Source organism: Vidua chalybeata, chromosome 8 (assembly GCF_026979565.1).
Source record: "Vidua chalybeata isolate OUT-0048 chromosome 8, bVidCha1 merged haplotype, whole genome shotgun sequence".
NCBI classification, from domain to species: Eukaryota; Metazoa; Chordata; class Aves; order Passeriformes; family Viduidae; genus Vidua; species Vidua chalybeata.
Genome location: NC_071537.1, coordinates 32699688 through 32724951, shown reverse-complemented (window position 1 = coordinate 32724951; position 25264 = coordinate 32699688). Strand labels below are relative to the sequence as shown.

The 25264-nt window shown below is 47.9% G+C and overlaps 2 protein-coding genes across 4 annotated transcripts; both read left to right on the top strand.

Moving 5' to 3' along the window:
- The first annotated feature begins 311 nt into the window (after positions 1–311).
- CWF19L1 (CWF19 like cell cycle control factor 1) lies at positions 312–9273 on the top strand. 2 transcript variants are annotated; one of them, XM_053949116.1, is made up of 14 exons: positions 312–921; positions 1042–1126; positions 1563–1641; positions 2063–2164; positions 2854–3068; positions 3800–3918; positions 4087–4171; positions 4690–4830; positions 5702–5813; positions 6525–6604; positions 7427–7636; positions 8025–8144; positions 8853–8950; positions 9029–9273. In XM_053949116.1, the coding sequence occupies exons 1-14, from the start codon at positions 899–901 to the stop codon at positions 9171–9173; spliced, it is 1614 nt and encodes a 537-aa protein (XP_053805091.1). In that variant the 5' UTR covers positions 312–898; the 3' UTR covers positions 9174–9273. The 2 variants fall into 2 exon arrangements, with proteins under 2 accessions (XP_053805091.1, XP_053805092.1); XM_053949117.1 differs by lacking the exon at positions 1042–1126 and having other exon boundaries at positions 318–921.
- Positions 9167–25200, top strand: CHUK (component of inhibitor of nuclear factor kappa B kinase complex). Of its 2 annotated transcripts, XM_053949109.1 has the most exons (21): positions 9167–9414; positions 9484–9578; positions 11041–11155; positions 13046–13115; positions 13775–13863; positions 14121–14210; positions 14417–14541; positions 14926–15033; positions 15335–15470; positions 16210–16404; positions 16723–16825; positions 17826–17949; positions 18898–19049; positions 19921–19982; positions 20897–21006; positions 22396–22445; positions 22566–22662; positions 23091–23238; positions 23573–23712; positions 24263–24359; positions 24950–25200. In XM_053949109.1, the coding sequence occupies exons 1-21, from the start codon at positions 9259–9261 to the stop codon at positions 24974–24976; spliced, it is 2289 nt and encodes a 762-aa protein (XP_053805084.1). In that variant the 5' UTR covers positions 9167–9258; the 3' UTR covers positions 24977–25200. The 2 variants fall into 2 exon arrangements, with proteins under 2 accessions (XP_053805084.1, XP_053805085.1); XM_053949110.1 differs by lacking the exons at positions 23573–23712; positions 24950–25200 and having other exon boundaries at positions 24263–24357.
- Positions 25201–25264: the final 64 nt, after the last annotated feature.

Sequence of the window (25264 nt, the reverse complement as noted above, 5' to 3'; positions counted from 1 at the left end):
CCCTGGCAGTGTCCGAGGCCGCGGACTTGGAGCAGCCTGGGACAGTGGAGGAATTCCCTGCCCATGGCAGGGGATGGAACTGGGTGGGCTTTAAGGCCCCTTCCCACCCAAACCATTCCATGCTACTTATGTGGTTCATTCAGGCCAGGTGAGATGCAGAAAATAAAAGTTATTACTTCCCATTTCTCGTGTGCCTGTTGTTGAAATGTGGAACGGTTCAGTCCTAATACAACACAAACCCAAGAGCACCAACTCAGATTTCAGCTCCTGGTTACAGAATTCAGATGGTAACATTGTAAAACCTTAATAAAAATATATAAAAATTTAATTTAAAAATCCTCTATAAAAGCTATTTTAAGGTATCGCTTATTTATAAGGCATTATTATAATAAAATATTATAAAAGGTGTCAAATACTGGACAGCTTGGCTGGTGTTTACAGCCTGATTAAGTGCTTGTTTTGGTACAGCTCGGTGTAATAATTACAAATATATATCGAAATACAGCCTTTACATATGTTAATATATATAATGAACAGTATAATAACTTATTGGTGCAAATAATCAGCTGCAGTGATTATTTCAGTCACTTCTGAGACAGCGACCCCTCTCTTACCCAGTCACCTCTTCTACTTCTTCACGGGTTTTCCGTATTTAGTGCCAACACTGACTGGAGCACTAACACACCAGGATGGAAGCCAGCGTGCATTGGGAATATCCGCGATTCCCTGCGGACCCCGGGATTTAAACTGCCCGCCGACCCCAGCTCGTTTTGTCAGGCTTCGGGCACCGCCCACCCGGCAACCGGCGGAGCGCTATGGGCGGCGCACCCGGAAGTGGCGGAGCGCTTTGAGCGGTGTACACGGAAGTGGCGGGAGGTTCGGGTCGAGGAGCTCCGTGATGGCGGCGGCACCGCTGCGCGTGTGAGTGGGACGGGACGGGGTGGGGTGGGATGAGAACGGGGCGGGACACGGGACGAGGTTGCGGTGGGGCCGGGGCCGGACCGTTCCTGTCGGCCGCTCTTACCGCGCGGTGTCCCGCAGGCTGGCGTGTGGCGACGTGGAGGGGCGGCTGGAGGCGATCTTCGGGCGGGTCCGCGCCATCCAGGCCAAGAGCGGCCGCTTCGACGTAAGGCTCGTGGGGCTTGTGGGGGGAGGTGGACGTGGCGCCATTCCCGCGGGGTTCCCGTCCCGTCCGACACGAGGCCGGAGCCAGCCCGGGGTGGGCTTCCTGTGCGGGAGATGTGCCGGCGCTGCTCGGGTGTTGCTGTCCCGTCCCTCCCCGGCAGCGATCCTCCTCTTTCTGCTCGGTGTGCGAAGGGCTTTGCAGCCCCTCAACCCTCCCTGTCCAGCACCAAACGATTGGGAGGAACCGTGATCTGTGCACAGAAGGCGGGAGAGAGCTGGCTGTCCTTTTAAACCCGTTGATGTTGAGTTTAACACAGATAAACACAGAGGAATCTCTTCAGCAAACCAACTGCTGCTGAAGTGGTGCAGGCAAAGCCTTTGTGTGTGTGTTCTGTCTGTGGTGAAATGGCAACTCCTGCTTTATCTGGTGTTTTTAGATGCTTTTGTGTGTCGGGAATTTCTTTGGCTCTACTTCCGAGGCAGAATGGGCCGAGTACCGCACGGGGGCCAAGAAAGGTAAGGAAGGAGGCTGGTGTCTCCCGGGGCTGGCACTGCTTCACAGCCTGCCTTGGAATTCAGGAGCCACGGCTGGGCACGGTGGTGTTAAAGCAGTTATACTCCAGCAGGGAAGCCCCACACAGGAGGGAAAGATGGGTCTGCTTGGAGCACCCCTGGCTTTAGGGCTGTGCATCACCTTGGAGTTAATCTTGCACAAGCAGGGGAGGGCGATGTGGGTGGAGCAGAGCTTGTTCCCCTCCTGCAGTTATGGGAATTCCAGGCTGGGGCCTCACTCTGCCAGAAGGTTTCTTGTGCTGTAGCTCCCAGAGTGTGGTGGAGGCTCTGACTGGGTGGGGTTTCCTGCCGTGATTCCTGGGTGGTGTGGGCTGGGTGCACTGGAATGAAAAGCTCACTGAGTGCACGAGGTTTTCTCCCTCAGCTCCAATCCCAACCTACGTGCTTGGTGCCAACAACCCGGACACCCTGAGCTACTTCCCGGACGTCAGCGGCTGTGAGCTAGCTGAGAACATCACTTACCTGGGTAAGGCTGCAGGGGGTTTGGGCTCAGGGAGCTGCCTGTGCCTGCTGGGGCTCTCATGAGTGTTCTCTCATCTTCCCACTTCAACACCTTCCTTTTTCTGGGAGTTGTAGGTGGCATTTTTTTATCCTGTGGTTCAGGAGTTGACGTTGATATTAGTACAATCTGTGTAAAATGTGAAAGAAAATCCTGCTTTCTTGATTTGTTTTTTTCTTCATTTCTCTGATACTGAAGTAGTGGTTGCAAGAGCCTGTTTTTTGAGGGAATCTTACTCCCAGAGCATGCCTGTCTCTGTAGGAGGAGGTTTGAATACAATTTTGCTGTGTGGCTGTACTGCAGTAGCAGAGATAGCAAGCGAAGTGTAACAAAACTAAAAGGAAAAAACAATTTCTTTCCAGAATTGCCACCAGGCCAAAAACATAACAAAGTAGAGGCACTTGGCTTGGTTGTGTTATTGCTGTGGGTGAGTTTTTGGGAAGCAACGTGGCAGGGAGGAGGGGGAAGACTGGGGCTTGTCTGAAGAGCTCCGTTGTGGGCAGGCTCGGGTTTGAGCCGTGTCACCGCTGTGCCGTCGCTCTGGGCACGGCACACGAGCTGCCTGTGAGGATGGCTGCAGTGGCAGCGAGTCAGGCCTGCTGCCACCCTGCCCAGGGGATTGTGGCGTTCTCAGGGCTGCGTGTGTGTCCTTGCAGGCCGCAGGGGCGTCTACAGCGGCTGCTCGGGGCTGCAGATCGCGTACCTGAGCGGCACCGAGGCGCAGCAGCAGCCCGCGCCCGCCCACTGCTTCAGCGCCAAGGACGTGGCCGAGCTGAAAACCTCCCTGCTCTCAACCCCAAACTTCAGGGGTGTGGATATATTGCTGACATCCCCCTGGCCCAGAGATGTGGGGACTTTTGCCAACAGCGCGGTGAGTGCTCTGTTCCTGGGGTTTCACAAAGCGTTGCCTTTCTGCTTCCTCTCCAAGTGGGAGTTCTGTTCACCCTCTCCAAGTGCTTGAGAAAGCTGGGAGTAAAAACAGGGAGAGCAGATGTTCTGGTTCTTCAGAGAAGAAGGACTGAAAGGAGGGGGATTTGTGACACTTCAGGGCATTTTATCTGTCCCTGCCACTTTTTAAGTGTTTTGGTGTTTGTTTCCTTAAGTATCAGTCAAGTGGTCTGGTTCTTCCTCAGTCTGGGTTTTGAGGGTGTTGTTTAATTTGTGTCCTGTTTTGTTGTGTTAATGTTCCTCAGCAGAAGTGATTTTCAGATGATTTGAAGCCTGTCTGGGCAGCAAGCCCACACACATGGCAAAAGGAACATTTTTTGCTTCCTCTCAGTTTCTTCCAACATCCAAAAAGAGATATACTCCTCAGTTTAATGCATGAGGAGCCTTCCCTCACAGCATGATAACCAACCCTGCTGCCCTTGGGGCTTGTAGAGAGCGATGTGTTGGGATGTTCTGGCCCAGAAAGAAAACTCAGATATCATCAAGTTCCCATGGGCATTCTCTGTAGTTGTTTAATATGCCATTCTATGTTTGACTTCCCCTGGCATGAATTTTCTGGGAATGTACTTACTCAAGTGTAGAGAGAAGTATATTAAACCTTTCTTTTCCCTGCTCTTTGAGAGGTTTAAATAAAGCTTGGTTTGTGTTTTGTAGGGAGAAATAGATACCAAGAAGTGTGGCTCCAAGTTAGTATCAGATCTAGCTGCAAGTCTGAAACCAAGGTACCATTTTGCTGCCCTGGAGAAGGCCTATTATGAAAGACTTCCTTACAGGTTTGTAAAATCATGTGAAATCTCGTTTATTTTCAAGTAAGGGTTCAGTTTTTAAGGAACACAGGAGGATTGGTGTGCTGTCTGAGTATCTTCATGGCAGGCAGGGGTTCTCCCACTGTCCTTTCAATACTTTATATAGCAGTACAGCCAGGTTTTGCTTCTTTACAGGAATCACATGGTGCTACAGGAGACCCCACAGCATGTCACCAGGTTTATTGCACTTGCTGATGTTGGCAATACAAGCAAGAAAAAGGTATTGATACCCTTGAATCTTTCTTCTTTTCTCAAGTACAATAATAGGGCAGTGAGACCAGTTGGAGGACAACATCAGGCACTTAAAAGCTTGGCTGAAGTGGAGATATCTGTCTCACTTGAGTAATAATAGGTACACACTTGCCTGTTATCTCAGAAGGGTAAGGGCTGCACGTGGTGTTCTGAGGCACAAACCACTGAAAATAACCAATTTCTGGCATGAGGTTTTTAACCTGTTTCTCTTCTCCCTTTAAGAAAATTATGGAATATTGATTGGTAGTTAAGGGTGCACAGCATCCAGGCCTGGTAAAAAAAGAAGGCCTGGAAACAGGCAGGGATCAAGGATGCACTGCATAAACTCCTGGGTGGGACACTGGCACAGGGGATGTGCCAGTGCCCTGCCTTGGCAGAAACACTGATGTGTGGAATGCTCTGGGGTGTCTGAATTTGTAAGTGATCTCCTCAGAGGTGCAGCTGTGGCAGGAGCTGCTTGTCCCTGAGCACCTGTGTTTGTTGCAGTACCTCTATGCCTTCAGCATTGTGCCCATGAGCTCAATGGACCCTGCAGAGCTGGTGAAGCAGCCTCAGGACGTCACCGAAAATCCCTACCGGAAATTGAGGAAGGAGGCTCCCAAGAGCAAAGCCCCGCTCTCTGCAGAGGTACCTTGCTATCTATTTCTCCCTACAACACACAAACCACTTCCCTGTGCCTTCCTGCTTCACTCTCTGTGCTCACAGCACTGCTTGGCTTTCCCTTTGGGATATCTCTGTCCAAAACTCTGTTATGGGGTCAGGCTGGGGGAGCTGGGGGTGATCAGCCTGGAGAAGGCTCCAGGGAGAACTTTTTGTGGCCTTTCACTTCTTAAAGAAGGACTATAAGAAATACGGGGACAAGAGTATTTTCCTCTTCAGCATTAAAGCCTTCTAATGGCATTTGGCTGTATGGGATAACTCAGTCAAATGTTTTCAACCGCTGGCAAGTCTGTGACACATTAACATCTCTAAGAAATAAAGCCATTCTTTTGGCACTGGCTGGCAAATGAAAATATTTGAATAATCCATAAAACCAGGCAATTCTGAATGTTCAGCATAAGGCTGAATAGGAGAGCATGGTCATTTGGGGCAGCTCTCCCTGAAGCTTTTCCCTGACGGTAGCAGGTAAAGTTTGCTGCATTGTTAGGAGGACAGGTCATTCTGGTTCAGGGTATTCAGAAGGCATTTCTTCCTGGAAGGGGTGCTCAGGCCTTGGCAGGGACTGCCCAGGGAGCTTTGGAGTGCCCATCCCTGGAGGTGTCCCAGGAAGGGCTGGAGGTGGCACTCAGTGCTCTGGGCTGGGGACAAGGTGGGCACTGGGCACAGCTGGGACTCCATGGGCTGGGAGGGATTTTCCAACCTAAAAGATTCTGAGATATTGATGCTTTTTAAAAGTGGCTCAGAGCTCTTCAGGAAAAATCAAATTCTTGTATATCCTGTCACTTTCTGTGATGCAGTTCTAACTGAACATCCTGTTCACTTTTCATTTCCTAAACAGGAAGAACCAGCTTGTCAGTTTTTCTTTGACTTGAACAAGCATCAGGGAAAGAAACGTCCCTCAGAAGGGAAAGAGAGAGGGGACTCCCAACCTAAGCAAGCCAAGAAACCCCGTAAGTGTGAGGATGCTTTTTTCCTGAGCTCTTCCCTCGAGGCTTTGGATGGACCACGTCACTCCAAGTTGTTCCTCAAGCTGTTGAGCTGTAGGTGTCAGCTGGCCAGGGAGCTCTGTCACTGTCAGCTGCTGGGGGAATGCAGGAGGATGAAGGGTCCCTCTTTTCCAAGGGAAGATTGGCTTCAGTAGGTGAAAGAAGGGTCAAGAGCATAGTTTCAGAGCTCTTTGGGTCTGTGGTGGTTGTGGTTGGGCTGATGGCATTTACCCTCTGAACCAGACAGGGCACTTCCAAAAAGCTCAGCTCAGGTATCACAGTTCGGGTGTGATTCTAGGTGTTTTGGGTGTGATGGATAGGCCAGAACTGACAAGGCCAGTTTGACAGCATCTTGTCTTTACCTGTGCAGTAATTTTACCTCATTTTGATTTGTTTGCTTACAATTTGCTCGTGTTTTCTTATTAGTGAGCTGCAACTACTAACTCCTGGAACTATTAAGCTCCTCCTTCATTATGTTACAGCATTCCAGGAGAATGGCAGTCAGCAGGGTCTGACTGCCACCACCTCCTTTCTTGCTGGAATTTCCCTGGCCAGAGCTGTGTCCTTCTGACACATTCAGCACTTTATAAACTGGGAAGGGTGGCTGGAAAACAGGTTGTCTGTGTTCTGACAAATATCCCTTCCTGCTAATCCTTGTTTTCTTTCCCAACAAAGCTCAGCCCACGGGGCCCTGCTGGTTCTGCCTGGCCAGCCCAGAGGTGGAGAAGCACTTGGTTGTCAGTATTGGCACACATGTAAGTACCTGCAGCATGGGCTTTGCTAAGTCAGAATCATACTAAGACATGGCAAAACAAAATAACAATCTCCAATTTTAAACAGAAAACAAACAAACTTTATTTTCAGCTGGCTCTTGGGTTTGCTTTCAGCTCCTTTGCATCTCCTCTACAAACACATAAACTCTTAAAAGTGAAGCGTGGCCCAGTTTTGTTCCAGCAGCAGAGCTGGATTCCAGTGACAGAACACTTTTTGCTGTGCCAGCCCTCTTTTACCATCCGGCAAAACTTTTCCAGCTGGAAGAAATCTGGAACCTGCTTTGGCAGCAGGATGCACCAGTGCCAGATCTCTCTGGGGTGGCTGGTTAGAGCTTTGTTCTATGGAGATGAAAAAGAAGGTGTCCAAGATGTACTTCAAGATGCTGAGTTTGCAGTTCAGTCCATCATTGTTTTATGCGCTTTGCTTAAAATTACTGCTCCTGTATAGCATAATCCACTTACAGGGACACAGGTTTAGTTCGAATTTTTAAGTGAATTTTTGTGTCAGAATAAGAAATTCCTGCCTCAGTGGTGAAGTTCACTCAGCAGCATCCCTGCACACAAGGCATTCCTCTGGCATTCAAAAGATACTTTTTTTGGTCATTTGGCAGTCTCTTTGCCTCTTTCTCATTCCTGTAGTGATTAATAAATTCAGTATAAAAATAAATTCAAATAAAATGGCTAATAAACAATCCCTAACAAGCAACATAGAAGATTCCTTTTCCTGTGGCAACTCAGAATGAGTAGTCAGAGAGTAAATTCCTACAGCACAGTGAGTAACTGCTGTGTGTTGTTTCACTCTAGTGCTACCTTGCCCTGGCCAAAGGGGGTTTGTCACCTGACCACGTCCTGATTTTGCCAATTGGGCACTATCAGTCAGTGGTGGACTTGTCTTCAGAGGTGCTGGAAGAAGTGACCAAATACAAGGCTGCTCTAAAAGAATTTTTCAGAAGCAAGGGAAAGAGATATGTCCTATTTGAAAGAAACTATAGGAGTCAGCATCTGCAGCTACAGGTATGGTTTGGGTGTTGCTCTGGGAAAACATAAACGTGCACTGAATGTAAACTCCAGATGAACTGAAAGAGTCATTTTGGGGTTTACCGTGGTGGTTGCTGTGTGTGGCAGGTCTGTAAGCATATCAGAGCTGTATCAGAACTACCACAGAGATGAGAAAGGAGAGGGCTGTGCTGAGAACTTTCAAGCTTGGAGTTTTCAGCTCTCTGTCCAGCTCCTACAGGGAAAAAAAGTCTCATAAGTTTAAGCCTGTAGAGATGGGTGCTCACCTGTCTTGTGTGATGAGGCTGAGCTGTACTGAGGAGCCCACGAGCTCCAGTGATGGACTGATGGTTTTCTGCAAACACACTGTCTCGTCTTCTTTTATGGAAATGTCCTCCCTCTCCAGGTCATTCCTGTCCCACTGGACCTCTGTACTTCTGAAGACATCAAGGAGGCCTTTATTACACAAGCACAGGAGCAGCAGATTGAACTGTTAGAAATCCCAGAGCACTCGGATATTGCGCAAGTACGGGGCCAGATTTCACCTCTTCACTTCCCCCCTGTCCTGCCTAAGCTGCTGTTCCCCTCTGAACTCACTCTATGGGGTGGGCCAAGCTGTTGGAGGCAGAACCTCATGGACTTGATTTGGGGATATGCCAGGATTCTGCTCTGGGAGAAGTTCCCAGGAACAACAGATGATTTCTCAGCTGAGAAATGTGAGCGTGGCCTCATCCTCCAAAAATGTGTAGTACTAGGCTGGGGTGACCTAGATGAGGTTAGGAATGCCCAGACCCACCTGGTTCTCATTTAGCCACTCACGGCAGAATTAAACCACAAAATATCATAGGTGATCCCAGCAGGAAGTGACCCACTGCTCCTTCCTCCCGTGGAAGGTTTTGTTTGAGGTCAGGCACCGACCTCGGGCAGTTTGTGGGGTTATTTTTCCAAATTTCCTCCCAGGAGAGAGGACTATGGCATGGGGACAGCTGAACTGGCTGGGAGGAGGGTCTGCCTGTCACCTGGTAGCTCTTCTCAGAAGGGTGGTTAGGAAAGGGCTGCGCGGGGAGGTGGTGGAGTCGCCAGCCCTGGGGGTGTTCAGGGTGCAGACTGGGCGTGGCAGTTAGTGCCATGGTCCAGTTAACAAGGTGGTGGTGGGTCACAGGTTGGACTCCGTGGTGTCGGAGGTGTTTTCCAGCCGAACTGATTCTGTGCTTCCGTGATTCCCGTCGCGCAGGTGGCTCAGCCGGGGACGCCGTACTTCTACGTGGAGCTGGACACGGGGGAGAAGCTGTTCCACCGCATCCGCGGCCGCTTCCCGCTGCAGTTCGGCAGGTGCGTGCCGGCCCCGTCCCGCTCCCCGCCGTGACGTCACGGCGACGCCGCGGTGACGTCACGGCGCTGTTGTTGCAGGGAGGTGCTGGCGAGCGAGGCGCTGCTGGCGCAGCCGCAGCGCGCGGACTGGCGGCAGTGCGCCGCCCAGCGGCCCGAGGAGGCGGCGCAGGCCCGCGCCTTCCGCCGCGACTTCGAGCCCTTCGACTTCTCCCTCCGCGACTGAGGCGGCGCTGCCGCCGGCGGCCCCGGGCGGGCGCCGGGCGGTGACGCGGCAATAAAGGCGGAGTGCCGGAGCGAGCGGCTGAGCCATGGAGCGGGCCGGCCCCCCCGCGCCCGCCGCCGGCGAGCGGGCCCCCGCCGGGGCGGCGCTGCGCGGGCACCCGGCCGGCGGCTGCGGGCCCTGGGAGATGCGCGACCGCCTGGGCACCGGCGGCTTCGGCAACGTGTGCCTGTACCAGCACCAGGTGGGGCCGGGCCGGGCGGCGGGGAGGGCACGGCCGGGCCGGGGCGGCTGACGGCGCTGTGTCCCGCAGGACTCGGGCGACCGCGTGGCCATCAAGTCGTGCCGGCTGGAGCTCAGCGTCAAGAACAAGGACCGCTGGTGTCACGAGATCGACATCATGAAGAAGTGAGTGCGGGCCGGCTGGCACGGCACGGCACGGCGGCACCGGACAGACAGGGAGAGGGGACAGCCGGGGGTCAGCCCATGGACTGGCCGGGAGAGGGGTGTGCGAGGAGTCAGCCCCCGGACCGGGTGGGGAGACCGGACCGTGTTGTGGGGTTGGCTGGTGCCTCGGCCACTGCAGCAGCTTGGGAGTGGGGACAGCCGGGGGTCAGCCCCTGGACTCTTGTCACCTGGCATGCCTGTGCTGGTTTATCTCTCATCCCAATGCCCCAGCTCCTGCCTTGGCCTGGGAGCTGGTGACCCCCAAGCCCCCTGCCCTGTTGTGTTGCCCGGGCTGTTCACTCATCCGAAATTCCTCCAAAGTCAGCCACCCTGTGGGTTGAGTTCTGATGTTGTGATTTGGAAACGCCCACGTGTTCCCATACCGTGCGGTACTTTTGGTTTTGATTTAGGAACCAGGGGATGCTGGAATTGCTTTTCTTCTGTTACGCTGCCGAATGTAAAGAATAAATTCTCCTTACTCTTCCTTGTGAGAAAGTCCATGCTCTGTGCTGCCCAGCCTCCCTCTCCAGCAGGTGAAACGGGGCTGGACAGCTTTGGTCTCATGGATGTGGGGGCTGCCTCTGGGTGTTTGGGTCTCACAGAACTGCTGCTGAGAGAGAGAGAGAGAGAGAGATCCTGGATCAGGAAATCCTCTGTCCCGCTGGTGGGAGCAGAGATGCTCTGAGTTGTTCTCCCCGAGGTGTGCAGTGACCCTGGTGTTCAGGGCTTTTCTGAGCTACTACTGTCACTTTGTTACCCTCACCTGCTCACTGTGTGCCATGACATGGGGGGGAAACCACTTGCAGGGACCATGAATTTGTAAGTCAGGGCTTGGATGATGTCTGATTTGGGTGCTGAAAACAACCACTGAGTTATGAGCTTCTCTTGCATTGGACTCCAGAGGCTTTGGAAGATACAGAGGGAAATAATTTGCTTTCATTTCCTCCTGAATATATCATTTATTCCCAAGAGTAGCATTTCCCAGGAGACAGTCAGGAAGCAGCTGTTTGAATTCAGCTGCAGAAGTTAATTTTTTCCTCTGAATGTGGCTTTCACCTGCCTGCAGTTACACAGGTGTTAAGGGGTTCTTGTGAAACGCTTGGGCTGGGGGGAGTCTGTTCCTACATGCACAGACACATGCAACGACACTGCCAGGACTGTGCAAGAATTCACAACTTGAGTCTGGATCCCCATCATCAAAGTCCTGTACCTTGCCTTTGAGACATCATTTCTGCTCATCACTGGTTTGTATATTCCCAAGGTGCGGATTTTATGGATTGGGGTACTGGTAGGTACCACCTGATGAGTGAGCAAGGATTCGTGTGGGGAACAGAAGCCGTCCCTGGAACATAAAACATGGTTGCGTTGCAATCTGTTGTCTCATTCTCCCAGAGAGTTTTCATCCAGCTCTCTGTGTGCTTAGGCTGAACCATCCCAACGTGGTCAGAGCCTGTGAAGTTCCTGAGGAGATGAACTTCCTTGTTAACGACGTTCCTCTCCTGGCCATGGAGTATTGCTCTGGGGGCGACCTCCGCAAGGTAACACCTGCTTTGCTTTCAGTAAAAACCAAATAGCACTTACCCAAACAGGGCGTGTCAGTGCTGCTCCTGTCACCAGGGCTGCTCTGTGGAGCTTCTCTTTTTGGGTGTGATGTCTTGTGAAGGCTGACCTAGAACAGAGGCTGGACAGGGTTAAAGAATAAAGCAGGGATTTATTAAAAGGATCTCCTCAATGGATGCACCTTGGGCAGCACAAAAGCCCAGTCAGGGCTACGCCCAAGATGAACCAAAATGGTCACAAAATGCACGACTGCTCATGGGGTCTCTCACTTCTAGAAGTTCTGCTCCATTTGCATATTGGAGTTAATTATCCAATTCCAGCTTTAGCCCATGGAGTCCCATCCTGCTTGTTTTTCTCTCTTCAGTCCATGTTGTTTGTGCTCTTGGGCCTGAGATTTGGATCATTTGTCCTTGGTCCCCAGCTGGAGAAGGAATTGTTTTGTCTCCCTGCTCTGTGCAGAGAGCTCACCATCCCCTAATGTGAAGCTCAGAACCACACACTAAAGCAGCTCAGAATCTGAAAAATATAAAAGCTAAAACCTGAGGCATCGGAAAGTGTGAGGAAGTAAACGTAGAGTGGGAAACGAGGCTTGTGTTTTTGAAACCAGAGGGCAAGCCAAGGGCAGATACTCTTTTATCCTGGTGTGTCCTTTTGTGGAGCTGCTTTAGCATTAGTGCAGCTGCTGCCACCCAGCAGGTTTGGCTTTGCTGCTGTGTCTCCATCTGTTCAGAGTCTGACTGGTTGGGATTCATGTGTATCCAGTGTTACGTTGCTGTCAGCACAGGGATCTGCTGGACTGGGACCTCCAGGGATTCTGAAGCTTTGCTATTGCTGCTGAACTGGGAACTGCCAATCTGCACACTGGCAACACCCAGAAGTAAAGGAGCCTTTCAGTAGTTCTCCAGGTAGTGGCTTGGTGACCTGGTAGAGTTTGTGCTCCATTTCCATTACAGCTGGATTCAGGAAGCAGCAATTTCTAGAGGGGTGAAGCAGCAAATCCCTGTCAGGATTTGCTTAGAAATCACCTGGGGAATAGCCCTGGGGAATGTGAGCCACTGGTGAATGCAGTAATCCCCTCTCACTAATTGGTTTTGAGTTGTTAAAAACAGTCCAAGAAACACTGTTAAGGTTTAAGTCACAGTAAAAGAAGGGGCATATATAAAAAAGCATTTGGGGGTTGCAGAAACAGGCACCTGGCCATGGTCCCAGAGACATCTGGCTGTTGTGTTATTGCAGTAAAAATTTGGAGACTGCCTGAAGGCAGATTAGAGACTCTGGCTGAGAAATTAGCTCTACTTGCAATGCAGTGTTTGGTCACTTAATTTCTGATGAACCCTTAGGTGTGGCATACATGCTGAAACAATTTAGGAAGTAACATGCTTCATTCCATCTGATGCTCTGTATGCTTTAAAAAGAACCATCATATTTTTTATTTCTGATTGTGTTCTTTAAATCTTTCTCTTCTTTGGCATCATTTGTGTTGCACTTCATTATTAATTTCTCCTTGTGAATCCATCATGAGGGGTGAAGCACCTCAGTCATCTCTAAAAGTCCTGAGTGCAGTAAAAGTCAGAATTGCTGAAGCTGCTTTTATTGACAGCTCATTAAGATAGTGCTGAGGGGGAGCCTCCCTTGCCTGTGGCTCTGCCTTTGTCTCCTACCCCTTTTCTTTCTGAATTTTTGTTTCGTTTGAGTTGTTTTCCTCTTGCCCATGATTTTATTGCACAAAGTCTACTGCCCCATTCAGCTGGAGTGTCCTTGAGCTGTGCTGTTTGCTGGATAGTTTCAACAGGGGATGGAAAATGTTGGTTTTTGCTGTTAACTGTTGCAAGTGTGGGTCTGAACATATTTTGCTTGCTTTTTTGCAGTTGCTAAACAAACCAGAAAACTGCTGTGGGCTGAAGGAAAGTCAAATCCTTTCTCTGCTTAGTGACATTGGTATGTAGTTAATGCTTTTTGTTAGGTTTTTTTGTTTGTGCTTTTTTTTTTTTTTTTTTTAAAGTGTAGTGGCATTTTCCTTTTTCAGCTGACCATGAATAGGGAACTAAAATGAACAGGGTATTAAAAAAAATCAGGCCCTTGGGAAGTACCTGTGTTTTTGGACACCATGGGAAGGAATGAGCTGTCTGATAAAGGGCAATGCCTGGGTTTCTCTAGGAAAAAGGTCTTCCAGGAAAGCTCCTTGTTTTCTTAATTCTCTTGCAGATAACCTGTCACTGCTTGTAGGAAGAGCTAGTTCTGGCATTAGAAAGTATTTCAGAGTAATGGCCTGGACTTCTGTCCTTTCAGTGCTCAAGAGGGCTTCAAGCTGAATTTCTGAAATAAAGAGCAACTCTGCTTGCTTTATTCTTGTCCCCTTCCAGAATGCTTATTGGGTTTTTTTTTTCATAATAAGTTGAATGTCTTTGGCATGTCTTTGCAAAGATGTGAAAATGCAGTGGAGAAGAAACACAGGTTTGGAAGCTGTTAAATGTAGAAATGAGTGGCGGTAAATCATGGAAGGCTGGGAATTTGCCCCCCAGTATTAGGTTTTTATCAGATTTACGCTTAATCAATGTGGATTTTATTTTCTGTTAAATCAAACACATGTCTTTTAGGGTCTGGTATCCAGTATTTGCATGAGAACAGAATTATACACAGGGATTTAAAGCCTGAAAATATTGTTCTTCAGGATGAAGGTGGGAAGGTAAGTCAGGTGATCAGTGTGTTTCCACTGTCATTTCTGGAAGTTGTCACATTGAACTGGACTGAAAACTCAATTGTGCATTTACTAAAAGCTTTAACACTGTTGCTGAAGCTTTGCCATGAACTTTCTCCAGAATTTCCACTCTGGCTTTCCCTTTGAGAGTACTCTGTGGCTGTCACTGAGCAGACTTTGGGTTGTTTGGTGGTTTTTCTTCTTCAGCATTTACTCTTCTGATGAGCTGTTTAAACTGTTTGCAGATTGTTCACAAAATAATAGACCTGGGATATGCAAAGGATCTGGATCAAGGAAGTTTATGCACTTCATTTGTTGGAACGTTGCAATATCTGGTAAGAATTTTTTTTGGTGTCACCAGCACTGAGGCATGGCAGCTGTGGCTTGGCACTGCCAAGGGCTGAAACCTCCAAAAATGGAGATTCTGGGGACCTGTCCTGAGGCTGTCCCCTCTCAGGGAGCCACACCTGGATGCAGCTTTGTCTCTGCAGAAATGCAAGGAAATACCACAGTCAAAATGTCTTTTTATGACCATTTTTAGGCTCCAGAACTCTTTGAGAACAAATCCTATTCAGTTACTGTTGATTACTGGAGCTTTGGGACAATGGTGTTTGAGTGCATTGCAGGATTTAGACCTTTCTTACATAATCTACAACCATTTGCCTGGTAAGACACTTATTCTTGGATGTGCTAATACTTAAACCTGTGCTGAAAGACTTGAACCTGCATATGCAGGTTTCTGCTTGTTTTGCTGTGCCCGGAGTGTGTGCTTGGTTTTTAAAAGGGTGGTTCTGAAACAGAAAAAAATAGGAAGCTTGGGTTTCTGTTAAACCAAGAGAAGAGGTGAATCTTTCCAGAGGCAGAGCTTATTGGAAGGGCTCCTCTCTTCCACATGGAGATGTTCTGGGTGGTTTGAAAATGGCATCTTTGTCCTGAAAGATGAGTTTGTTTTCTAAAGCTGCTCGACACTGGCCCTTTTTTGCTGTCTTCGGTTGCTCCCTTGCAGAAGTAACACTCCTCAGTTTATACACAAAGGATTTTATTTCCCAGGCATGAAAAGATCAAGAAGAAGGACCCAAAGCACATCTTTGCCTCTGAAGAGATGAACGGGGAGGTTCGTTTCAGCACCCACCTGCCGCAGCCTCACAGCCTCTGCGGGTACGTGTGTCCTCATCACAGGGGACAGTTCTGGTCTTCTAAACTGAGGGCTCTTCCTCCTTTATCCCAAGCTTGAGAGCCCCTCCTTCTTTCTCCAGGGTGTTTCAAGCTCCTGGCAAGCTGCTGTTTGCTGTTAAGGGATAGCCAGTGGCTCTTCTCTGGCTACTTCGGGCTCTCCGGTGCCCGTTGCCCACAAAGATGGTCAGAGCCTGTTGAATAATGCACACAAGGAGAGGCCCAGGAAGCTGGGCTGCTTCAGCCTGGTGAAGGCCTCCCCTTTCTTACAGCTCTTCTGCTTTAGTTTGATTGTAGAGCCCATGGAAAACTGGTTGCAGCTGATGCTGAATTGGGATCCACAGCAGAGGGGTGGAGGTGCAGATCCTGAGACCAGTCGTCCGAGGTGTTTCCTGATGATGGAGCACATACTGAATCTGAAGGTGAGTGGGGGCTGTTACTGGGTGTAAAGGTCTTCTGAAAGCATCCCAGAGGACAGAGTGTTCAGTGGAGCAAAGCTATTATCCTGGCATCATCCAGCTTCCAGGAGCAATTGTTTTTCCTGGTATCAGGAAATGAGTAAATTCACAGCCTGTCCAGTACATACTGGAGGACAAAACATCTCCTGCAACATTAATCTCTAGCTTTACATTTGGAGTAGAAGGATGACCCTGTATTACTGTTCGTTACCTTGGAAAGGTCTCACCAGGATCAAATAAGGGTTTAATATTTGCTAATAACTGTTTTCCCAGACTTCCCTGTTGATGCTGTGACCTCCAGGTGTATTCATGTGCTCTAGTAGTAATGCCTGTAGTAGAACAGAGGTGCAGTTTAGTAGAACAGATTTTTCCTCTCCAAACAATTACTTGAGCTTTACTGGAGTCAGACTAGCCAAGGCAAGCCTGGGTAGAAACAGGATAATTTTATCTCAGTTCTTTTGATGTAATTAAGCTGCAGCAGGGTTTGTGAAGGGTCTTAGTCTGTTGGATTGTCAGTTTCTTTGACATTAAAAGTTACAGGCCCAGGCTTTGAGTTTTTTATGTGGGGCTTTACTCCTGAACTGATTATTGTGATTATTGAAACCAAATTATGCTCTCATTCTGCTCTGTGCTCCATCCCAGGCTTGTGTGCCTTTGTCTTTGATATCCAAGGATTCGTAATCTACTTGTTCTCTTTTTCCAGATAGTACACATCCTAAACATGACCTCTGCCAAGATTGTGTCCTTCCTTTTGCATCCTGAGGAAAGCCTTCATTCCCTGCAGAATCGTATTGAGTTTGAAACTGGAATAAGCACTGGAAATCAGGAGCTGCTGTTGGAAACAGGGATTTGCCTGGACCCTCGGAAACCTGCTTCCCAGTGTGTTATTGATGGCGTGGTAAGAAGGATTCTGTTCATGTCTTTCAGAGAATTTAAAATCTTAAGGAACATAAATTGCCTAAGTCTTCTCCCACAGGAGACAGTTTGCTCTGTAAATGTAGTATTTCTAAAGGTATTTTATTGGGTAATGTAAGCAGGTTTCTGTAGTTGCACTCTGCCTAAATATTTAACTAATTGCTAGCAAGGAGTTCTGTCCTCTTGTAGGATCTATCAAAATAAGTTTTTAAAGGCACTTGTTAAGACAGAGTACCCACAACAATTAGTTCATGATGTTTGGGGTTTCTCTTGCTTATATTCTCTTCTGTTTTCTCCCCAGAGAGGCTGGGACAGCTACATGGTCTACTTGTTTGATAAAAGCAAAACTGTCTACGATGGCCCCTTTGCTTCTCGGAGTCTGTCTGACTGTGTCAACTACATTGGTGAGTGCTGGAGAAGTGCTGTTCTCATGCAAAAGGAAATTAAATCTGCTGTATAAACCCCTGTGTGTTGTCTTGAAGGGCTCTGTCTGATTCAAAGAGAGCCATGTAAGAACCTGAAGCAGCCTAACTCATGTCCTGATGACAGAGCCCTGGCATCACAAGTTTGGGCTCTTAGGCTGTGCATGGAAGCTGCTTCTTTGCTTGCTGCTTCCCCTACTTGTCTCCTGAGATGACAGTAGTCATTGCACAACCTAATAGATCTCCTTGAATGTTTATTTATTATAAATCTGTGTCTGTATGGATGACACTGTGAAAGATGTATCTGTATGCATGACCTCTATGAAAGAAAAGTAGTGTCAGGGGACAGGAGATATCTGCTGGGATACTGCATGTAAAGAAAATGCCTTGTGACATGCAGTTAACTGTTCAGTAACTTAATGTTCTTGGGCCTGTCTCCACTGGTTTTCCTCATGTTCTAGTGTGACTCAGGTTTTTCTGTGTTCTGGGCTGTTTTATTCTGGTGAATCTCATTGCATGGCACCACTGTACTGAATCTCTTGGAGCAAATGCTTTTTACACCATGTTTATTGATGCCCCAGTGTACTGGCAGTTCCCATCTCTGTTGGGGAGCACACCTGCATCTTTTCCCCTTAAACATCTACATCAGGAAATCCGAGAGGAAACCTACAAAAGGTTTGAAGACATTTTCAGATGAAACAGATCAGGACAGTGACCAGTATCAATGGATTAAATGGAGCAACTAAATTTGCTGCCTTGGGCTTTAGAGGTTTTTGGCCAAAACCTCCCACAGGGTTTCACTTGCTCAGTCACAGGTTGTCACATACCTGTGGAGCTGTGACATGAGAAGCTCATAGATGCTTCAGCAGCATCACCTAGAAATTGAGCAGAACTTACCTGCCTCCCTAGGCACCTGAAGCAGGAATTAGGAATGTTGTCCTTTTCCAGAGTTGTCACTGCACTGTGTTTCTCCTGTGTTCAGTCCAGGACAGCAAAATCCAGCTGCCGATCCCGCAGCTGCGCAAGGTGTGGGCAGAAGCGGTTCACTACGTCATTGGGCTGAAGGAGGATTACAGCAGGCTCTTCCAGGGACAGAGAGCTGCCATGTGAGTTGTCACTCATTTAGAGGGAGCAGTGCTATGCCAGCACGGGGTCTGTTTGCTTAGAATCGTGCATCTCAGGGAGTTTTGGTTCCCTGAAGTTTTACAGCCCTCTGCTGTTCTGTGCCTTTACATTATAAAAACATACTTGGGCTGTGAGCTTATTCCACTCCAGGAATTGTGCTGGGTAATGTCTGACACTGATCATAACCAAAATACACTCAGAATATATTCAGAGTCTCACAGCATGGCCGAGGTTAACGGGTGTGGGAAATGGATTTGTAGAAAATTTTCAAAGCTTAACAGAAGGCTCAACAGTGTGCATCTGTATGCAAACTTTGAGGTAAGAAATGCTGACTTAGAAATGCCTATAAATGGAACAGGACAGACATTGCTGAGAGAGATATGGAACTAGAAACAAGTTTCAAAGGATGGCCTTGCAAATAAGACTGGATACTTTTTGGAGAAATAGAACAATGAAAGATGCATTGTAGTGGGACCCACGAGGGGTAATTTTAGATGTTTTGCTTTAATGCATTTACAGCATGGTGTGGCTAACACTGATAGGCCAAGAAACACTTATAATGTATTGTAATTAGGAAATAGTTGCTTCTGATTGTGATGGTGTGAATTTTAACATCTGCATTGTCTCACCCTTCTCATGAGACTGAAAATGGAATAAAAGTGCTTAAAACGCCTCTCAGTTGCCCCATCTCTGGGTCAGAAAAGAGCATAATCCGACAGAAGGGGCCCTCTGGAAGTCCTCCGCCCAATCTATGCTCAAAAAGAAACACATCCAGACAGCTCTCAAATATCTCCAAGGGTGGAGACTCCACAACCTCTCTGGGCAGCTTGTGCCAGTGCTCAGTCTCCCTGAGAGGAACAGAATTTCCTCTTTTTGAAGTCCAGGTAGGCTTTCCAACTAATGTGTGCTGTCCTTGTTCCATCTGTCAGGCTCAGCCTCCTTCGGTACAACGCCAACCTGATCAAAATGAAGAACAACATGGTGTCAGCATCCCAGCAGCTGAAAGCAAAGCTGGAATTCTTCCACCAGAGCATTCGCCTCGACCTGGAGAGATACAGTGACCAGATGGCTTATGGCATATGTAGGTAGTGGGAAATACTTGTCTGGATGTCTGCTGTGATTCTGTAAAGGAGTTCAGCATCTTTATGTGGGTGTATTTTAGCTAGGGGAAGTGCAGGAGAAGAGTTTGGCAGGAGGATAAAAACCAGAATGTTTTTGAAGACCTTCAGTGATAATGAGACAGGTGGTCAGCTCCAGTTCTCAGTTCTCAGTGACAGGTGGTCATTCTCAGTTCTCCACTGAGAATAGAAAACAGGAGCATTAATAGTACTGGTGATGTAAATGTTTGCTATTTATTCATTCAGAGTCTGATTCATTTGGAGTTTTGACTGGGCAAGAGCTGCTGCATTTGCTGACAGTGCTAACAAGCTGCTGTGCTTGTTGTTAGGAGAAGCCATTTGTCAGGATGAGAGATGGGTTTAAAGAGCACCAGCTACAGTTTCATGTCCCAGAAACAAATAGTGTTCAGGAGAGAATAGCAAGATTTACATGTAGTTTGAATATATATGGCTAAAAAATGCAACCTGAATCAAAAATGATGAATGGAAGGATGATGATGGAAAATGGAAAGACACTGTGAGCTGGGTTTGGACAGTCTGTGTTCAATCAAAAGTGGCAGTTGTGGAGCTTAATGGTGGAGTTTGAAGACTCAGAGTAGTTTTAGGCCAGTGATTGCAAGCAGTGAAATCCTTCCTAAGGGTTTTGTGTGAGTTAAGGTTGAGCACAGAGTTGCAGCTTTGCTGTCTCTGTGATCTCTGTGTCGTGGCTCCTGCTGGGAGATGCAGCATCATGTTCTTTGTGTTCAAATTACACCAATCCAGGTAAAATCCAGGTCTTGCTTTATTTTTGTGTCTTAATGTTTTTTTATAAATTAACACCTCTTTTTTCTTAAGCTTCAGAGAAGATGCTCAAAGCCTGGAAGGAAATGGAAGAAAAAGCCTCTCAATGTGCACAGGTAGGGGATGTTAAAGAAGCTGCATTATCTCTGTGTGAAGGAGATTGTGACAGGAATTTAATGTGTCATATATGCCACTGCTGTGTCCCTTCAGTGTTTCTGCATATCCTGCCTGCTGTGGGAATGGGAATGCCATTGCAGGTGCATTAAAAAAGACACACTGTCCTGTCACCAACTTGTTTGAATGGATTTGGACAACAACAACAAAAGTCACCAGACTCAGCTCTCTAAAAAGGAAAGTGGAATGCAGAGACATGTTACTTGTTGCCCAAAAGAAGTGGTGTTGCTATGGATCAGGAGTCTTCCTGGCTGGATTTGCTGCACACAGAAATTCCCATTGAAGCTGAAAACCTGCTATGCAGCAATTTCAAAATTGCAGGATTTCACTGAGGAGTACAGACATGAATCGCTGGCATGCTGCAAATCAATATGCAAATTAGTTTTAAATGAGAGTCATCTCTTTTTTATTGTCTAAGGAATGGACAAAAAGGTGGCTGCTTCTAGCAGAATAACTCAAGACTATCTCTGCCTTTTTCCAGACAAGCAGGAACCTCACCCAATCCTTACTTGGCAGACCATCAGAACTGTGTTCTGTTATTCCACCTGCCCTGCCCCTTTAGCAGGAATGGAAAATGTTTCACTCTATACACAGGGATCTCTTAGTCTGTCTAGGCGGCAATCCAGAGACACAGAGAGATGATTTATGAACAAAGGGATTTTTCTCAGCCAGTGTTGGTGTGATACCATGCACTGAGAACAAAAACCTCAATTATTGTAGCAGCGCTGTGCCAAAGTGCTTTTTTGTCTCCTAAACTCTCCAGGCAGTCAGCCCATTATCCAAACAAGTGTTCTGGGGATCTTTATCTCCTTGATTGTTCTCCTTGGGTCTGATGTGTGCCCACATTTCACCTCAGGCTGAAGATATTGGCTACCTGGATGAGCAGATCATGGCTCTGCACACGGAAATTGTGGAGCTGCAGAAGAGTCCATATGCAAGGCGCCAGGGAGAGGTCATGGAGAGCCTGTAAGTCCTGTGCTTCTCATTTTTACTTGCTAAAATTGGATCTTGTGTATTTCAGTGTCTGAGGGGCTTTTTTCCCCTCTGTAGCTGGTACCCTCAGCGATTTTGAAATGCAAACCACAAATACAGAGTAGTTTATGGTTGATTTGAGATCATTTTGCTTGTGAAAGGAAAGATCCCACCACTTGTGGGACACTTCCCTGTCAATGAACTGTGAAACCTCATCTTTCAAGTGCCCAGGACTAAGATAAATCTTGGTCTCAACTGGGGATTTCCTTTCATGTTGGAGAGGAATGACTTTCTTACTGCTGAGTGAGAAAATTTGTGATCATTGTAAAACCCTGTTAAACACCTTCAGTATTTTCAAATCAAGGGTAAATATCTTGTGGATACTTGAATATTTGGAAAGTTGTTAGGGTTTTTTTTAAGTATTAAAATATGAAATAATTAAATGGTATTTCTGATCCTGAGAAGAGATAGGAAGCACTTACTGGGCTGCTGCTGAGAGCACAAGTGGCAGTTCTAAAAGAAAAGGAATGGAACAGCCATTAAATCTGTTAATAAGAGCTCTTCAGAACAGCTCTGACTGTTCAGGGAGGAAATGTGCCTGCTCCTGGCATGTTCTCCCTCCTCCCTCTTTGCAAAGTTGCTTTTCATCCTGTGTAGTTGCAGCAGAACTGGTGCACAGGGGAGGAAGTGGTGCAAAGGAGAAGCCACCTCCTGCAGCAGCAGCTCAAACGAGTCAGGATTGTGCCTCCTTAAACATTATTTTTAAGCAATTCCACCGCTGCAGTTCCACCAGGATCAGGGCTGGGAAACTGCTGCTTGTTTCTTACAGACTGGGATTTAGAACAGGGAGGATTTTGTTCAAGGCTGGAAGTTTTCAGTGTGACTGGTTTTGAAATCCTTGAAAGAAGTAATGTTTATTTAATGGAAAGAAGAGAAGCACAGTTGTCTTGCTTGTGATGCAGCTGTCTTTTTCCATTTATAGAATATCACTAAAATTCAGGCAAAAAAATGCAGAGCAGGAACAGGAATTTCTCAGGCAGTTGTGCAGTCAGAGTTTCAAAAATGAAATCAGATAATGAAGGGTACAGGGGAAAGAAAACACAGCTGGGCCATGGGAAGATTTGAAACTGAAAGTAAGCTCCACTTGGTGTGGTTTTCTGAGAAGAAATTGCATAGTTGGAGAAAAAGAGAGACAGCTTTGGGTAAAGTGTTGGATTCCATCACAGAAAGAGCATCCCTGTGTTCCAAAGGCCATGTTTGTGTCCCAGCTGTAGGAGAAGGTCCAGTGCCTGAGTTCAGAAAGGCATCCCTTCACTACAATGCTTTTTTTCTCGAGTCAGCTGTCTGCTGACACCTGCCTGAATCGTATTCTTCTTTTTAAAGGGAACAGAGAGCCATAGACCTGTACAAGCAATTAAAAGCACGACCTCCAGGTATGGAAGAAGATGATTTAAAGACTGTTTCACACTTTTACCCCGTGATTAATTGTTCTGGACTGAAACCCAGGGAATACTGTGAGGGTTTACTAACGTGGTGGTTGTTGGCCCTTCCAGATCATGCCTACAGTGACAGCACAGACATGGTGAAGATCATTGTGCAGACAGTGCAGAGCCAGGACCGAGTCCTCAAGGAGCTCTTTGGCCACCTCAGGTACTTTATGCAGACAAAAAACCCAAACAAATCCAACTTGCAGCATTTGGAGCTTTGTAGTTTGAAAGGATAGGGAAAACCATGGAGGTTACAGCCCAAAAGGCTCCATTCACATTTCTCATAGCATTAATTCTGCTCCTCTGCGTTGAGTTTCCACTTCATTTTTAAAAACATGACTGTTAGCATCCAAGAGTTCACTTTAAAATGAGGCAAATTCTGCCAGTTGGAAGTTGGAATTCAAATCTTCAAAGGGAAAAAATGTAAAAATTCCTTCAAAATTCAAAGGAAAAAAGAAGTAGCAGTGTTACAGAGAAGATACCACAGTGATTTGTACATTAATTTTTCCAAGTATCTTGAATCCCAAGGTGGGGCTTTTGGTTTTGCCAGGATGTGCTGGGAAGTGACTTTGTGTCTGGTTTTTATTCTAGCAAGCTCTTGGGCTGCAAGCAGAAGATCATTGACCTGCTCCCCGAGATTGAGGTGGCTCTAAATAACATCAAGGAAGCAGACAACTCAGTGATGCAGATGCAGGGAAAAAGACAAAGGGAGATCTGGCATTTGCTGAAAATTGCTTGTGTGAGTAGCTGGTGGGTTATTTGTTTGCACTTCTTCCAGTGCATGAGCCAGGAAGTAAACTCAGCAAAAAGGGGTAACTGCCACACCATGGTTGTATTTTTTTTTTTCCTGCAGAGAAGGGCAGTCTGAGATGGTAAAAGCAGAAGTTAAATAGGTGCTTTCCTGGTTAGTTTAAAGTGTTCAAGAGTTCCCTTTTTTTGCATTAATTACAGTGCCTGAAGCCATCTCCTGGTTGCTACATCTGTGTGTGTGTTACCAACAGTGCTCATGTGCAATCCCAAATCTTCCCTACGTAACACTGAAGCCTAAATTCTTCTGAATGTCTTTCTTGCAGACTCAGAGCTCCTCCCGATCCCTGGTGAGCTCTAGCCTGGAAGGGACAGCCTCAAGTCCAGCAGCCACGTGGCTCCCCCAGAGCTCCTCAGGGAACGCAGCTCCTCACCCTCTGTCCTTGCTGGCAGCTCCTGAAGATGGGTATGAGCTGCTGCTGGGGAGCAGCCCCTGCAGGGAGCTCAGGATCTCAGGGCCTTTGTCCTTCCCAGAGTGGCTTCAGGAGTTTGTGTGTCACTAATGCTCTAAAAAAATCAGGGGTTTGGTTGCTCTCTCTATTCAGAAATGTCTGCTCTCTGTTTCTGAGCTGGTTCCACATGCTACGTGCCCTGCTGAAGGACTGTGCTCTCCGTTTATTGCATGTCATGTTGCTCTTCCTTGGGGCTGGATCTGGTTCTTAAGGCTCCTGTCCCTCAGTCCATGCTGAGTTCTCTGGAGCTGAGGGGGTTTTGCTCTTTGCTTCATTAACAATTCTAATTATCTTCTATCAGTGTGAAGCCATTCCCCTTTGTCCTGCCATCTCCAGGCAGGTTTTTGTGTCACCTACCACTGCACAAACTACAAATCGCTTTCTTGGGCTGTTTGTTTTTCTTTTTCTTTTTTTTTATCCCCTCAGTGCAGCACCTTTTGATGGGGGTGTTACTTTTGGTGCTGCTTGAACTCCATCACCTTAGGGCTTTTTTCCTTCCTGCAGGGAAAATTTTGCTGACATGATCCGGGAGAATGTGAATTACCTCGAGCTCTTCAGCAGCATTCTGCAGGAGGTGAGGCAGGAGCAGAACAGCATGATGGTAAGTGTGGGGCATCTGCCACGACCTGGCTCTCAGGGGACACCCAAGGGTGCCCTGGGCACGTGGAGAACTCCTCGAATAGGAAGAGGTACCAGGCTGCTCCCAGCCCCATCCAGCCTGGCCTTGGACACTTCCAGGCATTCAGGGACAGCCACAGCTGCTCTGGGCACCCTGTGCCAGTGTGCAAGGATACATGTTTCTTCCCAACCCCCCCCCCCCAACCCTGCCCTCTGGCAGTGGGAAGCCATTCCCCCTTGTCCTGGTACTCCAGGCCCATGGAAAGAGTCTCTTTCCATCTTTCCTGCAGCTCTTTCAGGCACTGCAAGGCCGCAGTGAGGTCACCACGAAGCTTCTCCAGGCTGAACAATCTCAGCTCTCTTTCTGCTCAGAGGAGAGAGGAGGCACTCATCCTTTGGGAAATCCCATGATCTCCCAAACTAGAGCGGACTCACAGGGCTCCTGTGCTGTGCTGCATTGTGTTAACTCCTGGGAGCCTCCTTTCCCGGGGCAATCACTGATTTTTCATCAAACAAGACTCACTTCCAGTAGCTGGACCCTGTGCTCAGTTGTGTTTTTGCTCCTCTTCGCAGAGTTTCGACTGGAGCTGGCTGAAGTAGCCCCAGGAGCCGAGGTGCTGCATCACCCAAGTGCTTTCCGTGTGCTGAGGGCCGCCTTCCCTGTGGGACGCGGCGGTGTTTTATTGACATCACCGTGTCACCCACCCAGGGAGCGGCCTGGGCCCGGCCCGCGGAGCCTCCTCAGGGCCCGCCGCTGCCGTGTGCCCGCCCCATGAATGTATAGCGCGTGTGTATATAATGAATAAACTCAGTGGTGAGACACACGCCCACGCTGAGGCCTGCTCGCTGCCGCGCCGCCATCACGCCGTTGCCTGGCAACCCTGGGCG